Source organism: Scylla paramamosain, chromosome 8 (genome assembly GCF_035594125.1).
Source record: "Scylla paramamosain isolate STU-SP2022 chromosome 8, ASM3559412v1, whole genome shotgun sequence".
Taxonomy (NCBI): Eukaryota; Metazoa; Arthropoda; class Malacostraca; order Decapoda; family Portunidae; genus Scylla; species Scylla paramamosain.
Genome location: NC_087158.1, coordinates 25,499,540 through 25,518,839, shown reverse-complemented (window position 1 = coordinate 25,518,839; position 19,300 = coordinate 25,499,540). Strand labels below are relative to the sequence as shown.

The 19,300-nt window shown below is 42.9% G+C and overlaps 2 protein-coding genes across 3 annotated transcripts in view; both read right to left on the bottom strand.

Annotated features, from left to right (window-relative positions):
* Positions 1–821: 821 nt before the first annotated feature.
* Positions 822–8,165, bottom strand: LOC135103033 (uncharacterized). 2 transcript variants are annotated; one of them, XM_064008907.1, is made up of 4 exons: positions 8,002–8,165; positions 5,720–6,000; positions 5,437–5,606; positions 822–4,620 (listed from the first exon to the last, which is right to left on the bottom strand). In XM_064008907.1, exons 2-4 carry the CDS (start codon positions 5,951–5,953, stop codon positions 2,424–2,426), a joined length of 2,601 nt encoding a protein of 866 aa, XP_063864977.1. In that variant the 5' UTR covers positions 5,954–6,000; positions 8,002–8,165; the 3' UTR covers positions 822–2,423. The 2 variants fall into 2 exon arrangements, with proteins under 2 accessions (XP_063864977.1, XP_063864978.1); XM_064008908.1 differs by lacking the exon at positions 8,002–8,165 and adding an exon at positions 6,308–6,466.
* A 3,360-nt stretch (positions 8,166–11,525) lies between these two features.
* LOC135102559 (facilitated trehalose transporter Tret1-2 homolog) overlaps positions 11,526–19,300 on the bottom strand; it is a 26,569-nt gene continuing 18,794 nt past the window's right edge. The window contains exons 6-9 of the mRNA XM_064007840.1: positions 17,929–18,139; positions 17,722–17,851; positions 12,947–13,129; positions 11,526–12,645 (exon numbers count right to left, since the gene is read on the bottom strand). Of these exons, the coding sequence (XP_063863910.1) occupies positions 11,600–12,645; positions 12,947–13,129; positions 17,722–17,851; positions 17,929–18,139 (1,570 nt within the window). The 3' untranslated portion in view covers positions 11,526–11,599. The remainder of the gene's footprint in view (positions 12,646–12,946; positions 13,130–17,721; positions 17,852–17,928; positions 18,140–19,300) is intronic.

The window sequence follows — 19,300 nt, the reverse complement described above, 5'->3', positions numbered from 1 at the left end:
CTAACAGGTCGGGTAGATGACATGTTTAAACTGAAATGGCAGGTGAGGTAGCTGGGGAGAAATGTCGACTTACTTATCAGCTGATGAAACGCGGCAGAGGCATGATAACGGCGAGACATCAAAACAATCAGTGACTCATTTGGTAGGCCTCCATGCGCGTACACTGTGAGACAGGCATACACACTTACATCTTCCCCACTCCCTCCCCCACCCTGTCTTCCGCCATACTATGACCTTTATGGATTGTTGTGCGCATTAAATCGTGCTAAATGACACATAACCAAAATGAATCCTGCGAGCCAGTCTGTTCCATCTCTTTATCGCAGTTACTCGTTCATGTTACCCTTAATTGATTAATAATGAAACCGGTAACAGCCATGACTCTTGTTGTTACTTTGTGTTTCTTTGTGTTAGTTACGTCTGGAATTAGCATGAAGCCGTCGTGGTGAGGAATATACAGTATCGCAACATCGCGGTCATATGGCATTGCTCACATAGTGTACATAACATAGTGTGCATAACATGTCAGAGTGCATTGGCAGTATTTTCACCAAGGGTAAAGTAGTCCAAATGATAATAGTAGGTTTCCTGATAGCGGCCAGTGACACCCGATTATAAAAAAAAAAAAAAAAAAAAAAATAGAGATAAAAGCGAGATTTCTCGGAAAGAACATGAATGGGGAGCAATGGCGATGGTCCTTTCTGTTGTTGTTGCTTTTACTAAGGTTGTTGTACATACCGAAAAAAAAAGAAAAAAAAAAAACTGGGTTTACACACCAAAACTTAGTAGATTAAACTCGCAAGAAATTATTAAAACAAAGATTTTTAATGAAAAGCTTTATTATCATGCAATAACATTGATCTTTCTGAATGATAATTAATGAAGGTGACGGGATGACAAAATCGTAGACCCAGTGAAGGAAAGAAAGGAGTTTTCAGTATAATGAATCATCAAAGACACACAAAAAAGAAAACAGAGACCATAAAGGGGAGAGTACAAAAAGTACATTTCCCTCCCGCGCTCTCCCCTTAATCTGGAGCTTTGGAAAAAAAAAAAAGTCTAATGTCAGCCATAATGTTGAACGTAATACTCAAAATCGGCTCTTTACTTGAGACATCGAAGTAAAAAAAAAAGGGAATATAACGCGCGCGTATGTGTGTGTGTGTGTCTGTGTGTGTGTGTGTGTGTGTGCTGATCTACCTAATTACATCGTATGGAATCAGTACAGGAAAGAGAGCTGCATGATTAATGAGACACAGAGACCACATTCTCAACCGTCTTTCAACAGGCTCTAGTTTTGATTACTGTAATTTTCAAGGATGTTTTCATGATTCTACAAATATTTTAATAATGATTTTGCATCGCTAATAGAAAAACACTCATAAGAACCCGATCTCTGTGGTTTTTTGATGACCGTCTTTATAGGAAGGAATTCAAAGGGATTCAAAACACGGATCCAGATTTACGCGACACGATAATGCCATAGTACGATAAGTTAATAGCTGATACCTATCATAAAAGGAAAATAACTGAAAAAGTATACTATAAAAATAAATGACAAGACATTCATATAAACACATGTTGAAAAGTATGATTATCGTCAAAGAAAGATATAATTAAGGTTATATTTTACCTTAAGATAAACATTTATCAGACCTAATTCAAGACATGTACTTTGGAAAGTTTCGAGTAACAGTTCGAGTATACATAAAATAACTGTTGTGACACAATGTAACGCTCACTTCAGAACCTGTGTAACTTTTAGACACATTCGCAGACACTGAGATAAGAACAGTCAGTACAAGATCCTACATGAAACTGGAAGACCGCTGAGTGTTTTATAGAATTAGTGTACTTAAAAAAAAAGAAACAAACAAAAAGAAAGACAGAAAAGAGTAGATAGCGCTGGGAGAAGAAATCCGCCCGCATTGCTGTAAAAATAATGACAATGATGAAGGAGGCGATTAAGAGGGGATAAAGAGTGAGGCGGAGAAACAAAGAGACTACCTGAGAGTCTAGAAAAGTGAGAATAGCCCATCGCAATAAACTACATCGCACAAGACAGACAGGTGATACAAAATGATGGTAATAGTAAACAGCACTGAAAGGTAAGGTAACAAAAAAAAATAAAAAATAAAAAATAAAAGATGTGAAGGCAGGTACCAAAACCCTAATGAAAGACCATAAGCATGAATATCAATAAATGGCACGCAGTAATAAGATATTCATTGGATGCGAGTCGCCTTGTAATGATATGACGCTGTCTTGATTGTAACATGACCCTTGTCGTGACCAGAGAAGGTTTCAGTTCTTTACAGATCCTTACTGACAACACTACCAAAACTCTTGTCGGTGCTTTACATGATCTTTTTCTGTTGGTCTCTGGGGCGTGGAGTCAGTTTACACTAGAAGTGTGCTAGACGTCAATGATATCCAGAGCGCAGCTTTCGGAGACGCTCGACTTCACTTTCAAACTTCAAGAGAAGGCGGCTGATCTCTGCTACCCAGGCAGCCTTAGCCTCCGGATGGCGGGGACGGAAAGTGTACTTCCTGTTTTTCTTGTTGCCTCCCTGTATTAACTCTAGTACAAATGTCTCTTTGTCATTGTCCGACTGAGTAAGGAGATTTAATTGCCTGAGGGGAAAATGATCCTTGTACTGATATTTTTCTTTTTTAGGCAAAAGTATCACTATCATTTCCTCGAAGAGTAACACATGGTACTTTGTTTTGTTGCCTAGCATGCCAGAGGGGTCCTTGATGGTAAAGAGGCTGTGTAGGACCAGCGTGCCTAGGGTGTGCAGGCTGAACGGCGCCCCGCTAACGGAATCAATCAGAATGCCAGAGTCACCCTGACGATTTGTCTCTCGAAGCAGATCCACAACTTTCTGCGCCAAACCCTGCTCTTCGACGGGCACAATCTTTGCTAGTCTCTCAAAAGTCATGAAGTAAAAATGTATCCTCTTCCATAATGATTTGATGTCTGCCTCCAGTGTGGGGTGCTGCTTCACAATCTCCTCGGTCTGTTGCTGCAACTGGGATACAACCTGCGGAGCATTCATGATGCAATACCGGTACTGGTCAAACTCCTCCTTATGGGAGAGAAACACCTGCACTATTCCAGAGCTGGATGAAAACTCCTGACACAGGTTTTGGTACAGTTCATCATGGAACTTGAACAATCTGTCACACCCCCTGAGGAGATCTTTCAGTTCAGATGTTAATGTTTCCCTTGCTTCTATAATTCTCTGAAGAGTGTCCAGATATTGGCGTTCATTCTCTAATAAACTAGTTAACTCTTGTTCCAGGTTTTTGGAAGAATCTTGCTCCTGTGGAGGCTCCATGCCAGGTATGTATAAGTACTCAGACTCTTCCACTTTCAATGCTCCGAGAAGAAGCTCGATTTTCTCATTATTATGAGATTCCTCATCTTGGCTAGCTAAGGATGCTATTGATGGCCGACGGTCTCGGACAGACGAGGGCATAATATTGGAGACAGACGGCCGAGAGGCGCATACACTGACTGGCTTAGAAGCCACCACTGTTGTGGACACCAGCGTGATGGTTACCCTTGAAGTGGCGGCCAGGGAAGTGGATGTCGTCGAGGTGGACGCTGTTGTTGCCACTGTTGGCGGGGACGACAACACTGCAGCAGACACCGCTGACGTAGACACCAGCGTGTTAGACTCCGCGGCGATGGACGCCAAAGGGGTAAAGACCTTAGGGATCGTTACGGGTCGGATGGACACCTTCGGAGTGATCACAGGCCTCGTAGATGCCTTTGAAATGGGCGCAGAAGGAAGGGATGCCAGCGGGGTGAATGTTTTAGGGAATGGCAATGGGCGGATGGACACCTTTGAGGTGGGCACTGTTCGGTTGGACATTGTCACAGTGGACACGGACTGGGTAGACACCGTCACAGTGGACGCCGTTGGGGTGGACACTACCGGCGTAGAAAGTTGCGAAAGAAATACCTTAGGTATGGACACAGGTCGTGGGGACACTGTCGCGGTGGATACAGGCGGGGCGGACATTGTCACGGTGGACAAAGCCTGGGTGGACACTATTGGAGTGGACACTGTTGGGGTGGAGAACCGCGAAGTGAATACCTTAGGTATGGACGTTGGTCGTGGGAGCACCATAGGGGTGGAAACCAGCGGAGAAGGTATAGATGCACTAGTAACAGTAGGTGGTGCAGTCACCGATGACGGAGATGTGTTCAAGATGAACATGGGTTTGGTAGCTACAAGTGAGACAGGTGAACGAGATATCAAACACAGCGGGGTGGTTATGAGCTTGCCAGTGGTGGGCATTCTAACCAATGGGGATCTCTCGCTCACTGGAGCTACAGCGGCAGGTCTCCTGTGAAAGACAGGCTTGGCGGAGATGGGAGGTGGGCGGGAGGCAGGCTGGGCCACCACAGGTGGGGGCGGTGTCTCGGGGCCCAAGAGTGAGGCCGAATTATGTGCAGCTGTCCTGTTGCTATGCTGTGTGTTGCTAGTGGCTGGTCCGCGCTGAACATTTGATGCAGCAGTGAAGGGCGATGGTCTGGACATCAGCCTGGTATGTGCTGTGTTTTGTGGCGCCGAGGATCGGGGGAGAAGTGATCCGAGGTGAGACAACCTGAGGAAGAATGCACGGGCCACAAAGTGAAGTGAACATTTAAATACCTAAATATACAGAAGAGTGTCATCCAACTGTCGTCGCCATGAAAATCTACGAAAAGACAAAGAAAACCCAAGCAGAATTCCCCCGTGAGTAAACATGATTATGAAAAAATTAACAAAAGGTAAGAAAGAACGAAAAAAAGAGAGAAATGCTTAACAATTTAACAGGGCGGTGCTCTCTTTCACTTTGAGTTATCAATGCATCCTCAGAAACAATCTTGTCAGTAAGCACGTTCCACACTTTAGTCAAATTGAGGATAAATTACAGGAAAAGTGGTTGACTTATTACCTCCATCAAGAACTAATTTTTGTCAAGGTGTATCATTACGAGGTTAATTACGGACAGCATTTACAAGTATGAACATATCCCGAGAGGTTCCTGTACGTACCACCTTGGAACAGCTGAACGACGCCTACTTATGGCCATTATTCATGAAAAGAATGCAAACTGTACAAATAAGAAATTCAATAAAACAGTCATTATTGTAAATATTTATATGAAGTGGGAAAGAATTCTAAATATAAACTGATGAAAGAAAATGCCGTAATATAAAATATCGTAGGAACAGAATCCCAGAAGAAGGTGGAGGCGTGCAGGACGGGGTGTGGCAAAAGGTGAACTAGTTTAACCGCCAGAGACAGATGCAGCAATAGGGCGCCAAATAGTGAATGAGGAAAATAATTAGGGTGAGAATTGTGCAGGGAGAAACTTATTAGAGACTAAGAAGTGTCGCAATTCGTGGAAAAATTTGAAGGAACACGCTTGACTCACCTCTGACTCACTTCTTCCTGCAGTTGCTGAGCGTCCTCTCCTGACATCATGTCGAGCACCACGGCGAGTCGCACTCCCTTCACCTGGCAGCGGCCGATTAATACCAGGTGGCCCTCAGCTCCCCGCATCGCCATAGTGACGCACCCCTCTTCCAGACTGTGTCGACTGACCTGCGTAACAAGTGAGGTGAACGAGGAGACGCAACACATCACAATTTACTTCACTATGATATTAACACACCACAAATCTGTCTCAGGACGAACGAGACACTAGTTTCACCAACCAAGACCTCGTTGCTGGTTATGTGCAGATATTTCTGGTCCATAATGACCTCCACCCCCATGAGGCCTCGCTCCAGTCGACCCACCCAGCTCGGGTCCTCTACGCGGCCCTCTATAGAGGCAGCATGGCACATGGCAAACACTCTTGCTCGGGCTTCTTCGTCCAGGGGTGTCACGGATCCAGTCACCTCCACCAGACCCAGAAGGAGAGCCCTGTGTTGGTATGGGCTGTCCATGACGCCCACTCGACGGTCTCACACCTTTCTTCAATTGCCTCCTGCAGCTGGTTGTGGAAGACAAAGTAATAAATCTAGTAAAAATTCGCATAATATACATAATTAGTCAGAATTAATGGAGACGACAATAAAGTATTCTGCTTAAATTAAATTCACAGTGCCGAACACTGCAACTAATGGCATGAGTTTTTTAAGAGAATTAGCTGTTCGACTGAGTCACTATTCCACTGTACTGTCGGGACTGTTGCCTGCGTTTTTAATATTTTCATACTGCTTTAATTATAAGTTTTTGCATTTTACAAACTCTTATCACATGCTATCTTTTCCCGCCCCACACAGTGTCCTCCATGTTACCTTTGTTTGAGGCTGCGCTCGCTATCTCGTGCTGATGATGAAGTGGACTGCTTGCAAAGTTTCACTTGACCTGGGGCCACATTGCTGAGTATTTCAGTATCTTACTTCTACCACTCTGAATAGGCTCTAGTGGAAGTTGATGTTTTATGGTGTTTCCATGATTTTCTTTATAATTTCAATAATCTGGCAAGGATTTTGCACTACTGACAGGAACAACAATCATGAGAATTCATTATCATCTCAGTGATCTTAATTTAAAAGTAGTTGTAATGAAAGCCTTGAGTGTTTCAAAACATACACTGTATACGTACATAGTATTAGCTATATATGTACAGTTATAAAACTGTTACTTTATCATGAGTACCACCATATATTACATTATATCATCTAAGAAGACTGAACCATTATTACTGTAGCACCGACCTTCCAAGGACCGAATCACTCCGATTTTTAATTCAACAAATACAATAAACTTCAATAACCTCAATAATACCAGACATTTACCTCTGCCACCCGTCATGATGTACTCCAGCCGAGTACTTCATACTATTGCCTCGTCTGACACCAAGAACATTTCACAAAGCTGGGAACTGTTTCGTCCTTCACGGTGCAAAGATAACCTGCAGCTACAGCAGAGAGTATCTAGAGCGTCCATCAGTGAGATTGCAGAGCCTGTTATGCACCGAGCCTCACAACCTTTGCCCTCTTTCACAATCACGTGTCCGGTGGCAACGTGAAGACTTTATACAGTTCCTCTCTGTTCAGATATCGAGGCTTTTGAAGGACTGATTGGTACTAATATTCATTAACACTATACTTTACTTTCATGTCATAATTTAGCACATCTGCTTTATAAAATCTTAAATCTGATTGGCTGTTGCCAATGAGATTCTAAATAAATTAATCTCTTATATAGTAGCTACATATGTTCGTGGTGAGAATATTAATTTCAAAGTGGCTGATGAATAACGCATGTTATTTTCAACACTCATTACGTATTTCCCTGATTAGGTATTACTTTCAGAGGATGTTTTACAGGAATGTTTCTTTATACTTTTATAAAGATGCAAAATTAATATTTACGTATATGTAATGCAACAAAACCAAAATGAATTTCTATAGACATCTAATCCAACTAAATATATTGTTTTCTTCTTAGTGTTTGAAAGCATGCCTGGGAAAAATTGGGCGGTGAAGCGCTCGCAGGAACGGCATCGAGAGTCCGGTGTCAGCTCCTGAACATCAGACAGATATCAAAGCCCCACTGAACGCTTCATGGTTGCAGGCCATGAAGAATAGATGTCGGTCAATACTCAAGACAACTGCTCTAGTCGAAAACTTCAATACAAATGAGGATATACCAGATTATTCGAGGATGAAGTGAGCCAAGTATGCAATAACTTATCATGATGTACTGTGTAGCTTTTGAGCAAAGAAGTAGTTATCATTTTCTGATCTGAAAATATGTAGGGAATACACATACATGTACTTTGTTATTGTTTGGTCTACATATCGATCTGCTTGTTTTCTCACACACATACTTCCCTTTAGAGATTACTACTATTATGTTGAATATTTCAAACAAACAAGACTGCCTGTGAAATTAGCACCACGCACACGGGACTCGGTTCCAAGCAAACGAGCTCTACTGGATGTACAGCTCCGCATTAGTATATCCTGGCCCCCCTTCGTACCTTGTGAGGCTCTGCGTCACTCTGTAGCTGCAAACAATACTTCCATGTACTTGTGAAGGACGAAAAACAGCCCGCAGCTTCCATTCGTGTCTTGCAGGAGACCTTAACCCGCAGCCAGTGTTCAACTCAACTGCAGCCTCACTAAAGGTTTCTGAATACCGTAGGCGTGCACGTTTATCAGATGGGACAGTTGGGTTATCTTTACCATAGGAGAAAAATCTATCTATTGATAACGCTATCTTGCCAGCGTTATCTTGGTTAAGTATGTTGTCGCGCACTCAAGGCTCGACTCTTATCATTTTTCCTGGCTGTTCATGTCGAAGGACCATTCCTCCAATCCCCTTAACTCCCTCTCTCTCTCTCTCTCTCTCTCTCTCTCTCTCTCTCTCTCTCTCTCTCTCTCTCTCTCTCTCTCTCTCTCTCTCTCTCTCAATAAGTCAGTATCGGTGGAAATACAGAAGGTTGGTAAATAACCCCCCACCACCAAGCCCAATAAACAGCCTCTCTCACCATTGCTGATTACAAACACACACACACACACACACACACACACACACACACACACACACACACACACACACACACACAGACACACACACACTCAGGTAGAAGGGTATACCTAAACTCTGGTACGGCACTGACGCCTTCCCATCATGATCCTCCTCTCTGAAGGCCATGGATCAACGACTTGAGATATTCTAGATAAGGGTATGCATTCTACGACTTGTTTGTGATAACTACGGCAACTTCTTGACTAGCCTGCATCTGCCAGGGCTGCGTGCATATAACCAGGCAAACCACCCCCCCGCCAGCAAAAAAAAAAAAAAAAAAAAACTGGGAGGGAACTTGGTCCGTCACTCATATCATTGTCAATTGCGCCGCCCTCCTGCCGCTCGTGACCAGTGCTGCAGGCTGATAGCAATCCGCGCTCCGGGGAAGGACAGCTATCAATGAGTCGCCATTCCAGCTTTGTGCAAGTCATTACCACAGAGTGAATGTTTTAATACATGAATGTTTTTATTGAACTGTCAATTTACCTACGTAACCTTAACTTTTTTTCATTTAATGCACACAATGCATATTCTTAGTCTCCTCATAGAGAGAGAGAGAGAGAGAGAGAGAGAGAGAGAGAGAGAGAGAGAGAGAGAGAGAGAGAGAGAGAGAGAGAGAGAGAGAGAGAGAGAGAGAATTACTTAGTGCAGACTGCCACAGCAGCCCACTCCAGGTGCCAAGTAACTGCCATCAAGTTATAATGAACTTCATCACTCAGACACAGCCCATGAGAAATCACACATCCATTACTTATATTATGGCGTGTACTACTGTTTTTATTTTACAATGAAAACTCATTATAAATACGAACACATTTGCAGCTGAGTGCGCCAACAGCGATAAACATCGTGAGATGACTTCTTATCTTTTACATCCTAGGGTGATTTCAGTGTTCATCAGCCAATTTCAGTGGTGCATCATGACAGGATATTAATAGTCTACATCTGTGGCGTTTATTATATATATATATATATATATATATATATATATATATATATATATATATATATATATATATATATATATATATATATATATATATATATATATATATATATATCGTGAAACCTCGTTAAATTAGAATACTCCTAATTACATGTTGTAATTACTACATATTGAGCGTTGAGTGTGTTGTCACCAAGTCGATATCGTGTAAAATTTATCACATGAAAAATCTAAATAACCACTTAAATAACCAAATAAATTAACAATGAACTACGCATTTTTTTTTTATGTGTGTGTGTGTGTGTATGTTCCAAAAGAACATTAATGGGGCAATGTAAATGAAAGAAAGTATAGTTTAATTTAAGAAAGAAAGTGGCTTTTGTGGATGTATTAGAGTGTCAATACTTTTGTGATTAGGCAAGTGGTTATCCCTTAGTCTCTGCAGGAAGATAAACCAATATTTCCATAAGAAGTCTATCGACTCTTTCTTTTTTACCTTTTATCAGCTATTATTGTCAATTACATTTTGATGCTTTCTGACAAATGAACAAATGAATGAATGAATGAATGAATAAGAACATAAGAACATAAGAAATAAGGGAAGCTGCAAAAAGCGACCAGGCTTACACGTGGCAGTCCCTGTATGAAACACTCCTACCTATTTCCATCTGTTATCCCCATCCATAAACTTGTCTAATCTTCTCTTAAAGCTCTCTAGTGTCCTAGCACTAACTACATGATTACTGAGTCCGTTCCACTCATCTACCACTCTATTTGAGAACCAATTTTTTCCTATCTCCTTCCTAAACCTAAATTTTTCAAGCTTGAACCCGTTATTTCTTGTTCTACCCTGGTTGCTGATCCTAAGAATTTTGCTTACATCTCCCTTGTTATAACCCTTATACCACTTAAAGACTTTTATCAGGTCCCCTCTTAACCTACGTCTCTCTAGAGAATGTAAATTTAACCGCTTCAACCTCGCTTCGTAAGGAATACTCCTCATCCCCTGTATCCTTTTAGTCATTCTCCTCTGTACTGATTCTAATAGACCTATATCTTTCCTGTAATGTGGGGACCAGAACTGCACAGCGTAGTCTAGATGAGGTCTGACCAGCGCCAAGTATAATTTTAATATTACTTCCGGCCTTCTACTTTTAACACTCCTAAAAATGAATCCTAGTACCCTATTTGCCTTGTTTCTGGCTTCTATGCATTGTTTCCCTAGACGGAGTTCAGAGCTAACTATAACTCCTAAATCTTTCTCGTACCCTGTACCTACTAGAATTTGGGTGTTTAATGTGTACCTATTGTGGACAGCTGCCCCCATCACCTCCCAACCCACTGGTGTCATTACGAAACGCTAAAAGCCACTTATGGACCCTGTTCTTGGTAGCTTCGGTCACTGGACTACACAACAACAATGAACAGAGGTGACTGAAGCCAAGGACGCAAAGAACAAGTGGACTAACCACCATGTCACAGTCATTCAAGGCCTATCATCACTTCTTTCCGACCATGACTGGCCAAAAGCACCCACCACACTCCGCTGCTGAGTGAGCGGTGGCCGCGGAAAGCACCTAAGTTGTTCAGAGAAAGAAGGGCATGTCTTGGAAACTCGTCCCCATATTGGTCTCGTATTGTTTCTCTCTTTGTCTTTTGTATTATGGCATTTTGTTGATAACTTCTGATCGATTCAGAATGTTTAATATGTCGTGTTTTTTTTTCTTTTTTATGCAGGTTATTTCATATTGAAAAATGTTATCACTAGTAAAAAAAGTAAGTTAGACAGCACACTCTTAGTATTAATTAGCTCCAGGCTCATAGCCAACACGAGATTTGCTACTGACCACAAATGACAGCAGCCCTCACTCACTTGGACTATCTGTAGAGGAAGATTGTTTTGATTTGTCGGTTGTTCAATCTGTTAAACATAGCGACTGGCGGACAGACGTTTGTGAGCCAGATTCATCATACGACAGATAAATCACGAGAAAATTTAAGATTCATGCATAATACACATAATATTCAGGTAACTTTGTTATGTTTATTCAAATTTGTGTTTCCTTAACATTGATTGAGGCAGGAAGGGGAACTAATATAACTATAACACATTAGAAGGCTCTTTTGAGGAATCAAAGTTAGTCTGTATTTCAGTGAATGATCTGCCTCTGGTCTCAGGCAGACAAGTGAGCACAAAGATTACTCCACACAGTGAGCACAATGCGTATGCGATGAACACTCCGCCCACTCCCACCGCCTCCACGCTGAAGGGAAAGGTGAGTCCCACCAGGAACAGGAAGAGGCTGAAGCAAGAGTTGATGATGCCCGCACCAACGTTCCTCACTTGGGAGGGGAGCAGCTCTGCCACCATTGTCCACGAGATGGGACCGACGCCGATCCCATAAGCCAGAGTGAATATTGAGAGGCATACGATGGGCACCCATCCCATGTGGGGTCCGAGACCTTTGCTTGAGCTTGACCACACCCACAGGAAGATCCCAAGAACGGCAAGGGATACGCCTGCCACTGTCATGCAAGTGGACAGTAGGAGGCGGCGTGGAAGTCTTTCAATCAACATCCAGGACAGGAAGCAGGGCAGGAACCGCACCGCGCCCATCACCACTGCACACCAGTAAGGGTCGAGACTGGAACCCGCCATCCGGAACATCTTGACGGTGTATGTGAGGGCGGCGTACTGTCCTGTAAGCTCTTTGAAGAGTAGGATCAAAATGCAAAGAATGAGTGGCTTCAAGTACAGAGGTTTCCTGAGTAGCAGCAGCTGTTCTGCAGCTGTGGGCTTGTGTATCCTCTCTGTGTACACGGTGGACTTGATGTGTTCAAGTTCGGGCTTGATGTCGACTCCGCGACCCCGAAGGCACATGAGTGAGTCCACGATGTCGTCCTCACGGTCCCGCCTAGCTAGCCACAGCGGGGACTCTCGCAGGAAGAAGAATAATATGAGCTGGGGGCCGAGGATGGCGACGAAAGTGAAGGCAAGAGGGGTGGGGAGAAGGATAAGACCTCCCAGATAGGTCAGGAAGGCGCCCAGCATCACCATGGCCTCCGCAACGCCCATCATGATGCCTCGCCATCGCACTTGACTCACCTCTACGGGGTACACAGTGATCACTACCATGTACACCGAGGCTGTAACAGGGAGACACTGTGAGGGCACTGCACACCACACCACACTACACCACTGATATCACCTGCTCTGACCTCTTCCATGTTTATGCCATTTCAGTAACATCAAGACTCTAACATTGATATACGACTGAAACGTTCATACCTTCTCTTTAAGTTTGATTAATGACAAAACTGAAATTTTGCTGATTTCTTTACTAACTTTATTTAAATTTGTTATATTTTTTGTGTTTATTTGCAATGCCGTTAAAAAAAAAAAAAGACTCTGGCTCTAAGAGGTAAGAAGGAAGCGATGTAGGCTCACCTACGAAGCCCTGAAAGACTCGTGCGATGAGGAGCATCCTGAAGTCAATGGACAGGGCGATCATGACCCAGGTGAGGCAAAGGGCGAGTGTGCCGATGGTCAGACACAGGCGGACCCCAAGGCGCTCCACTACCAGCCCGGCCATCACGCTCACCGCCACCGACACTACCATCGGCGTGGACGCTGCAACACGCAACACACTCCCTCAGTATTATACACACATAAAGGCGCTACATCACCACACACGTTCTTCTTAAGAAAGTACAATATCCACAGCGACAGCCATTGCCACAACTCACAGCATCACCTGCCCTACCCAACATGTCTGGATCGCGACTCCACTCTTACCTACATCACATCTTCATTGCATAATTTTGCATTGGTGCTTATCTCATTGGCACATCCTTGTTGCTTGCTGGGCTGCCCGGTGCTGCACACACACCTCACCCTGACACCAAGGGATTGTTTAAGGGATTTCCACCGCTGCTACCATTTTAAAGATCAATTTTTTTTAGAAATAAGAGTAACAATCATGGGAGTCCAGTGTCAAAGTTAACATCCAGTTCATTGCCTAAAACCGGAGGGGGAAAAATCCGACTACAAGGAACAAATAGGCACGTCCCCAAAAGACAGCTAAAAGTTGCCCATGGGCCAGGAGTCATCTTTTGGACTCTTTAGTGGATTTTACGATGCATAAATTTGGAAAGTACACATCACTCCTTTCGCAGTCAGTGGTTTCAACATCTTTCCATGTACCATCACGAAATATTGATATTCATGACACATGTTTTTAATTTAACCTTACTTCAGAAACAAATTACTCACACACACACACACACACACACACACACACACACACACACACACACACATCTGAAATTCAGAGAGTAAATAAACACACAATAGAGATGAAGAGGCAAAAGGGATTTCTTTGGAAATGCATTCAGAAAAAAAAAAAATAAATAAAAATAAAGGCCTACGCTATGAGAGATATTTAGAAAACACTGTAGAAAGGGATCATATATCAAACATAAGGGTCCAAAGAATCAGAATGGCAGAATCGGAAAAGAAGGTCGAAAGGAGCATCAAAAAGATATTGTACATATATAGGAATCAATTAATTTTACATCCATATTACATACGAACTCCTGCCAGCAGAAGAAATTAAATATGTACCGCATAAAATGGAAACAGCTGTGCTATCAAATACTGTGAGTTTCGTAGCCTTACTATGCGCATGTGTGCTGCGTGGCTACAGCCCACCTCTCTTCTTCCCTTCCCTGCTGCGATGCATAACATTATAGCTCAACTGTGGCGCACATTTCTCTCACCCTCCCTCCCTCCCTCTCTCTCTCTCTCTCTCTCTCTCTCTCTCTCTCTCTCTCTCTCTCTCTCTCTCTCTCTCTCTATTCCTTCTATGGATTACTTTATGTCCACATTAATTTCAGGTATGGCATGGCATTTTTTGCCTTCGCATGCCTTGAAATAGCAAGCCGTATTTGGATAACAATGTTCCTGAGCTGAGAGAGAGAGAGAGAGAGAGAGAGAGAGAGAGAGAGAGAGAGAGAGAGAGAGAGAGAGAGAGAGAGTATCACAAAGCAACATGGTCGATACCACCAATAATAGGAGCAGCTGCGCAGATTACAGTATGACCTTTTCTGCCGCTAGTACTTCTCCAAAGGGTAACTGTAAGACGCATGAACGGAAACCTTTTACAAAGTGACGGAGTTCAGCAGCCTAGCAACTACGTAGCTTCCGCGTTTCAAGGTCCTTACTGAATAAATCACAGCCATCCAAGACGAAGCGTTCTAAGACCTTACCTAGATGTCACTGTCAGCCAAGGTGCAGTGCAACATTGAATTTCTAGCACGGCAATACATTTTCAGGTTTGGTCGCTATAGTACATGTAAAAAGTTTTACGATTTTTTAAGCTGATTTACGTAGCATCAAGGAAAGTGTCCCGTGTTTTGCAGCGAATTTTCTTGAAATTATTGAATTTTCGCAGAAAAAAATAAAAATAAAAATAATAAACCCTTCCTGAGTAATTAGGGTATTTCGCTTATTCTTGTCATACGTGCTCTTGTCTAACTAGCTAACCACTTCTTCGAGAGACCATTTTGGTTAAGACTCAGCAATATTTTCAACTCACAAACATATACCGTAGCTCGATAAACTGAAAATAATACAAATTAGGATGAGTTTAAGTGAACGAACCGCTTCGAAATGTTTATACCACCTTAGACATAATAACATTGATAATGATCAATTTGTAACATTCACTTGATTAATGCTGAAATAAACAATATTATTCCTTTAAGAAAAGTCCTCTGAATACGAAGGTGTAATGATATAAAATAAAGAACGCGGTATAAGCGAGACAAGGAACTATTTCTATAAACATTACCATTTGCCTTCACCCTGCACTGTCGCCGCAGCAGCGCGGTAAGCGAACGGCAAGATGCTCCTACTCTGGATACTCTCAAAGACAAGAAGTCAGCACTCCCCCTTACTGCAACAAATACCGTCGCTTTCCTTGCACAGGGTTTGTTTTGTTTCCCGTCATCCTGATCGTAGTAAATATATACTGCGGAAGTTGCGTGATGAAGAGAGTGTCACATCTATAGCAAGGAAGTCGGAAGGAACAAGAGTGCATCATAGAATACTCAGAATAAAAGGCGAGTGCGCGTTTTAATTCTTTTTTTCTTTCTCTCTCTCTCTCTCTCTCTCTCTCTCTCTCTCTCTCTCTGGCACTGCCTCACACTTGCTGTTTGTTTGTAAGCTTACTTCTTGGCATAAAAGGCTAGGCAATTCAGTATTGCATAAAACTAAATTTAATTAGTCGCTTCATTGTACATATTGCATTAGAAGCAGAGAGAGAGAGAGAGAGAGAGAGAGAGAGAGAGAGAGAGAAAGAGAGAGAGAGTGTGTGTGTGTGTGTGTGTGTGTGTACCGGCCAAATCTAGTATATGCTCAACGCTCACACGCTCGCTACCACGCGTTGCCAACTCACTGCTTTCTTTGTTATCCTCCCACCCCGCCCACACTCTAACTTGGCTCACGCTGCACCCTCACGTACCCCCCTCCCCAATCTACTTATGCATCTAAGTTCATGCGTGTGCTCTTTATCCATGGTCATATTCCACATTTTAGAGTAGTAAGTTAATCTATCTTCTATGATTCACAATATAGATCTTCCATAATACTGTCATACCTTTCGTTCCCTGAAGAGGTTTGTACCCATGGAAGGATGGACAGGTGGGTGGGACTTGCGTGTTGGTGAAAGTATATAATTTGGTAGGTATGTATTGATGGAGTGCGCCTTATAACTATGGGTACGCTTCAATGTCCACCTCTCTCTCTCTCTCTCTCTCTCTCTCTCTCTCTCTCTCTCTCTCTCTCTCCCACACACACACACATATACCTGCAACCACTGAAATAATACATTAATCAAACAAGCCAGTCAAGTGGTTTATGTGAACTTTGTACTTTGTAATTACCGATCACGGCAAATAATTCTTTCCTGCTGAAATGAGAATTACCTGGCAACAAATAATAGGTCTAAATGATAGCTGTTCCTCATCAAATAAAGCTGCAACGCGATTATTTATTAAATACCACGCCCTACTTCTCTAAAATCTTCAGCTAAAAAGGGCAACTTTTCAGCTATAGCACGTCCATACTTGGGAATTTGATTTTCTTTCGGGATGTGTTGTGCCAAGACAGGTCTCGGTCAGTCTTTGCTTAGAACACCCAGATATGACATGTGACGGCATAGCATGGCTGGGGAGAGTAGCTACGGCACACCCGAGGGAAAATATTTCAGCATCGTGTTCAAACTAACACTGAAAAGTCGTTGGTCCTATGGCTTGAAATCTTTCAAGAGGCAGGGTTTAAGACATTTATCCTTCAATTTTGAATAATCTATTTGGCCTTTTTTCTTTGGGGACTGGCACCTTAGTGGATGTTTTTTTCTTCCTTTTGTTGCCCTTGGCCAGTGTCCCTCTTACATTAAAAAAAAAATAAAAGCGAAGACAGATTTGACATAACATGTATTGATCTAACATCTAACGTAACAACATACCTTGTTTGAAGATCTGATCACCCTCCTTGATATTCGGCATGAGAGGGACTCGAATCACAAAAAGTTGGTATGCGCCTTGATTAGCCGGTGCTTTCACTTTTTTTTTCTTTTTGTACAGTCAGTAACTCATATATGCACGTGGATCCCGTGGCGTGCTTTGTTGGCCAGTTGCGTAAAAGAAAGTCAAATGAATAAGATAAACAAGAATAAGATGCAAGAAAACGCCACCAGCGAAGTGCCTAGATACTCATTCTTACATAGCATCTCATTCATGTTTGGCCCTGGTGCTGTGAAGACCTTTGCCATCCTTGCCAACTGTGTGACGATCTCTTCAACCATACCAGTCCTGAACTATCCGACCATTTATGTGCACAGGTCTCTCAAAACTGCAATGACTCACACTTCCTCATGCAGGTCCTCTTAAGGGTGATGAGTGATACGATGATATCCACTAGCACTACACTTCATGGCGCCGATGATATTACATGCGTTTTTTTTTTTTTTACATAATACAGTTGTATACAACAGAGGACATAAATTTACTGAAAATATTGATTCTATCCGTTGCTGTTGAAAGACTGCTGGAAATCAGGATAAAATTTATCTATTTCTCTTATTAGTATATTAGTACTTTCCAAACCAAATAAAACTTTTATGTGGGCAACCCAGGTATCCCAACAAAGGTAAAACTCACCAAACCACGTGGACTGGACGGTTGAGAACTTGATGTCCGCCTCCTCCCAGCGCGCCAGGGCCACGGCAGGGTAGGCGTGTATCATGCCGATTGCAAGCGCTGCCAGACAAGTCACGATGGACATGATGCCCTGAAATAACATCACAGTAAGACCAATGACATTTTTAGCACTTGTCATCTTTGACAGCATTCGGAAGTGACACTAACCTGTCTGTAGAATGCGCCAACTCTGGGCCAACAGCAGGAGCACGAACGTGTAGCCTTCCAAGGCATCGTTTGAGTGGTTGGGGTACCTCCAGTGTCCGGCGGGGTGTCATTCTGTGGCGAGAGCGTGTCAAGCAGGTGGAGCTTTGTCATCCAGGTAACAAACATACTAATTAATGAAGACGTGTCTCTCTTGGTCCGGCCTTCGTCCATCCTATAGAAAAAAGTTTTCATGAAGGGAATGGCAGAGTGGTTGGAAGGGTAAATCTGCATAGTATTAGGGTGGACTGCCTGCAGCTGTCACCTTCACACATCGCTAGCGGCGGCGTGGTCACCCATCCGTAGTTATAAGCCAAAATCATAAAAGTCTCAGACAAATGCGACAGCAATCATGGCATGCACTGCACAATGGAATCACTCTTAACGCATGCACAACAAAATCCTATCACATAAATCGACAGTGACTATTTATTTGACAGACAGTGGCAGCCTCACGTGAGAGATGGATCGCCAGTCTTCATTACCGCTGCATGCCTTCTTTTCTCTTACCAGACAACAAGGATCTTATGAATTAACAAAACAGCCTCTCTGCTTACGCTTCCAGCAGCGTACGTTGCTGTGTTTGCAATTATGATGTGGCGATACGAGTCAGACGCGTCACCGCAACGCACACCAGCCACAACTGCTCTGTGCCTCGGGCAGCAGTGGTTGCTCGTATTATACTGCCTTGAGGAACCAGAGGCGGCCTTGGGACACTCGTTAATGAGCACACAACTATTTAAATAAACAAGTACGTACTCCTGCTGTCCACCATGAAATCCATCAGCCAGTAACAACGCAGCGTAAATGGACATGCATAAACATTAACATATTCAGCTCACAAGGAGAAAGAATGCCTGAGAGATGCGTCATACCATTATATAACATTTCTGCAATTATTTCCCAACCACTTTTTGTCAGTGTATCATGCTGCTGTGACCGTCATCGCCCTTGTCTTAAGGATCCTGTCTGCCTGTGACTGGGACATAGCGAGGCCCATTTACTGGAGACAAGACAATCTCGTGATCAATGCAAAATCTATAATAATCACTTGTGTTAGCAGCAGCGGCAGTAGCTGAAATAGTGGTAGCAGTAGTAGTAGTAGTAGTAGTAGTAGTAGTAGTAGTAGTAGTAGTAGTAGTAGTAGTAGTAGTAGTAGTAGTAGTGGTAGTAGTAGTAGTAGTAGTAGTTGTAGTTGTTGTTGTTGTTGTTGTTGTTGTAGCAGCAGCAGCAGCAGCAGCAGCAGCAGTAGTAGTAGTAGTAGTAGTAGTAGTAGTAGTAGTAGTAGTAGTAGTAGTAGTAGTAGTAGTAGTAGTAGTAGTAGCAGGAGGAGTAG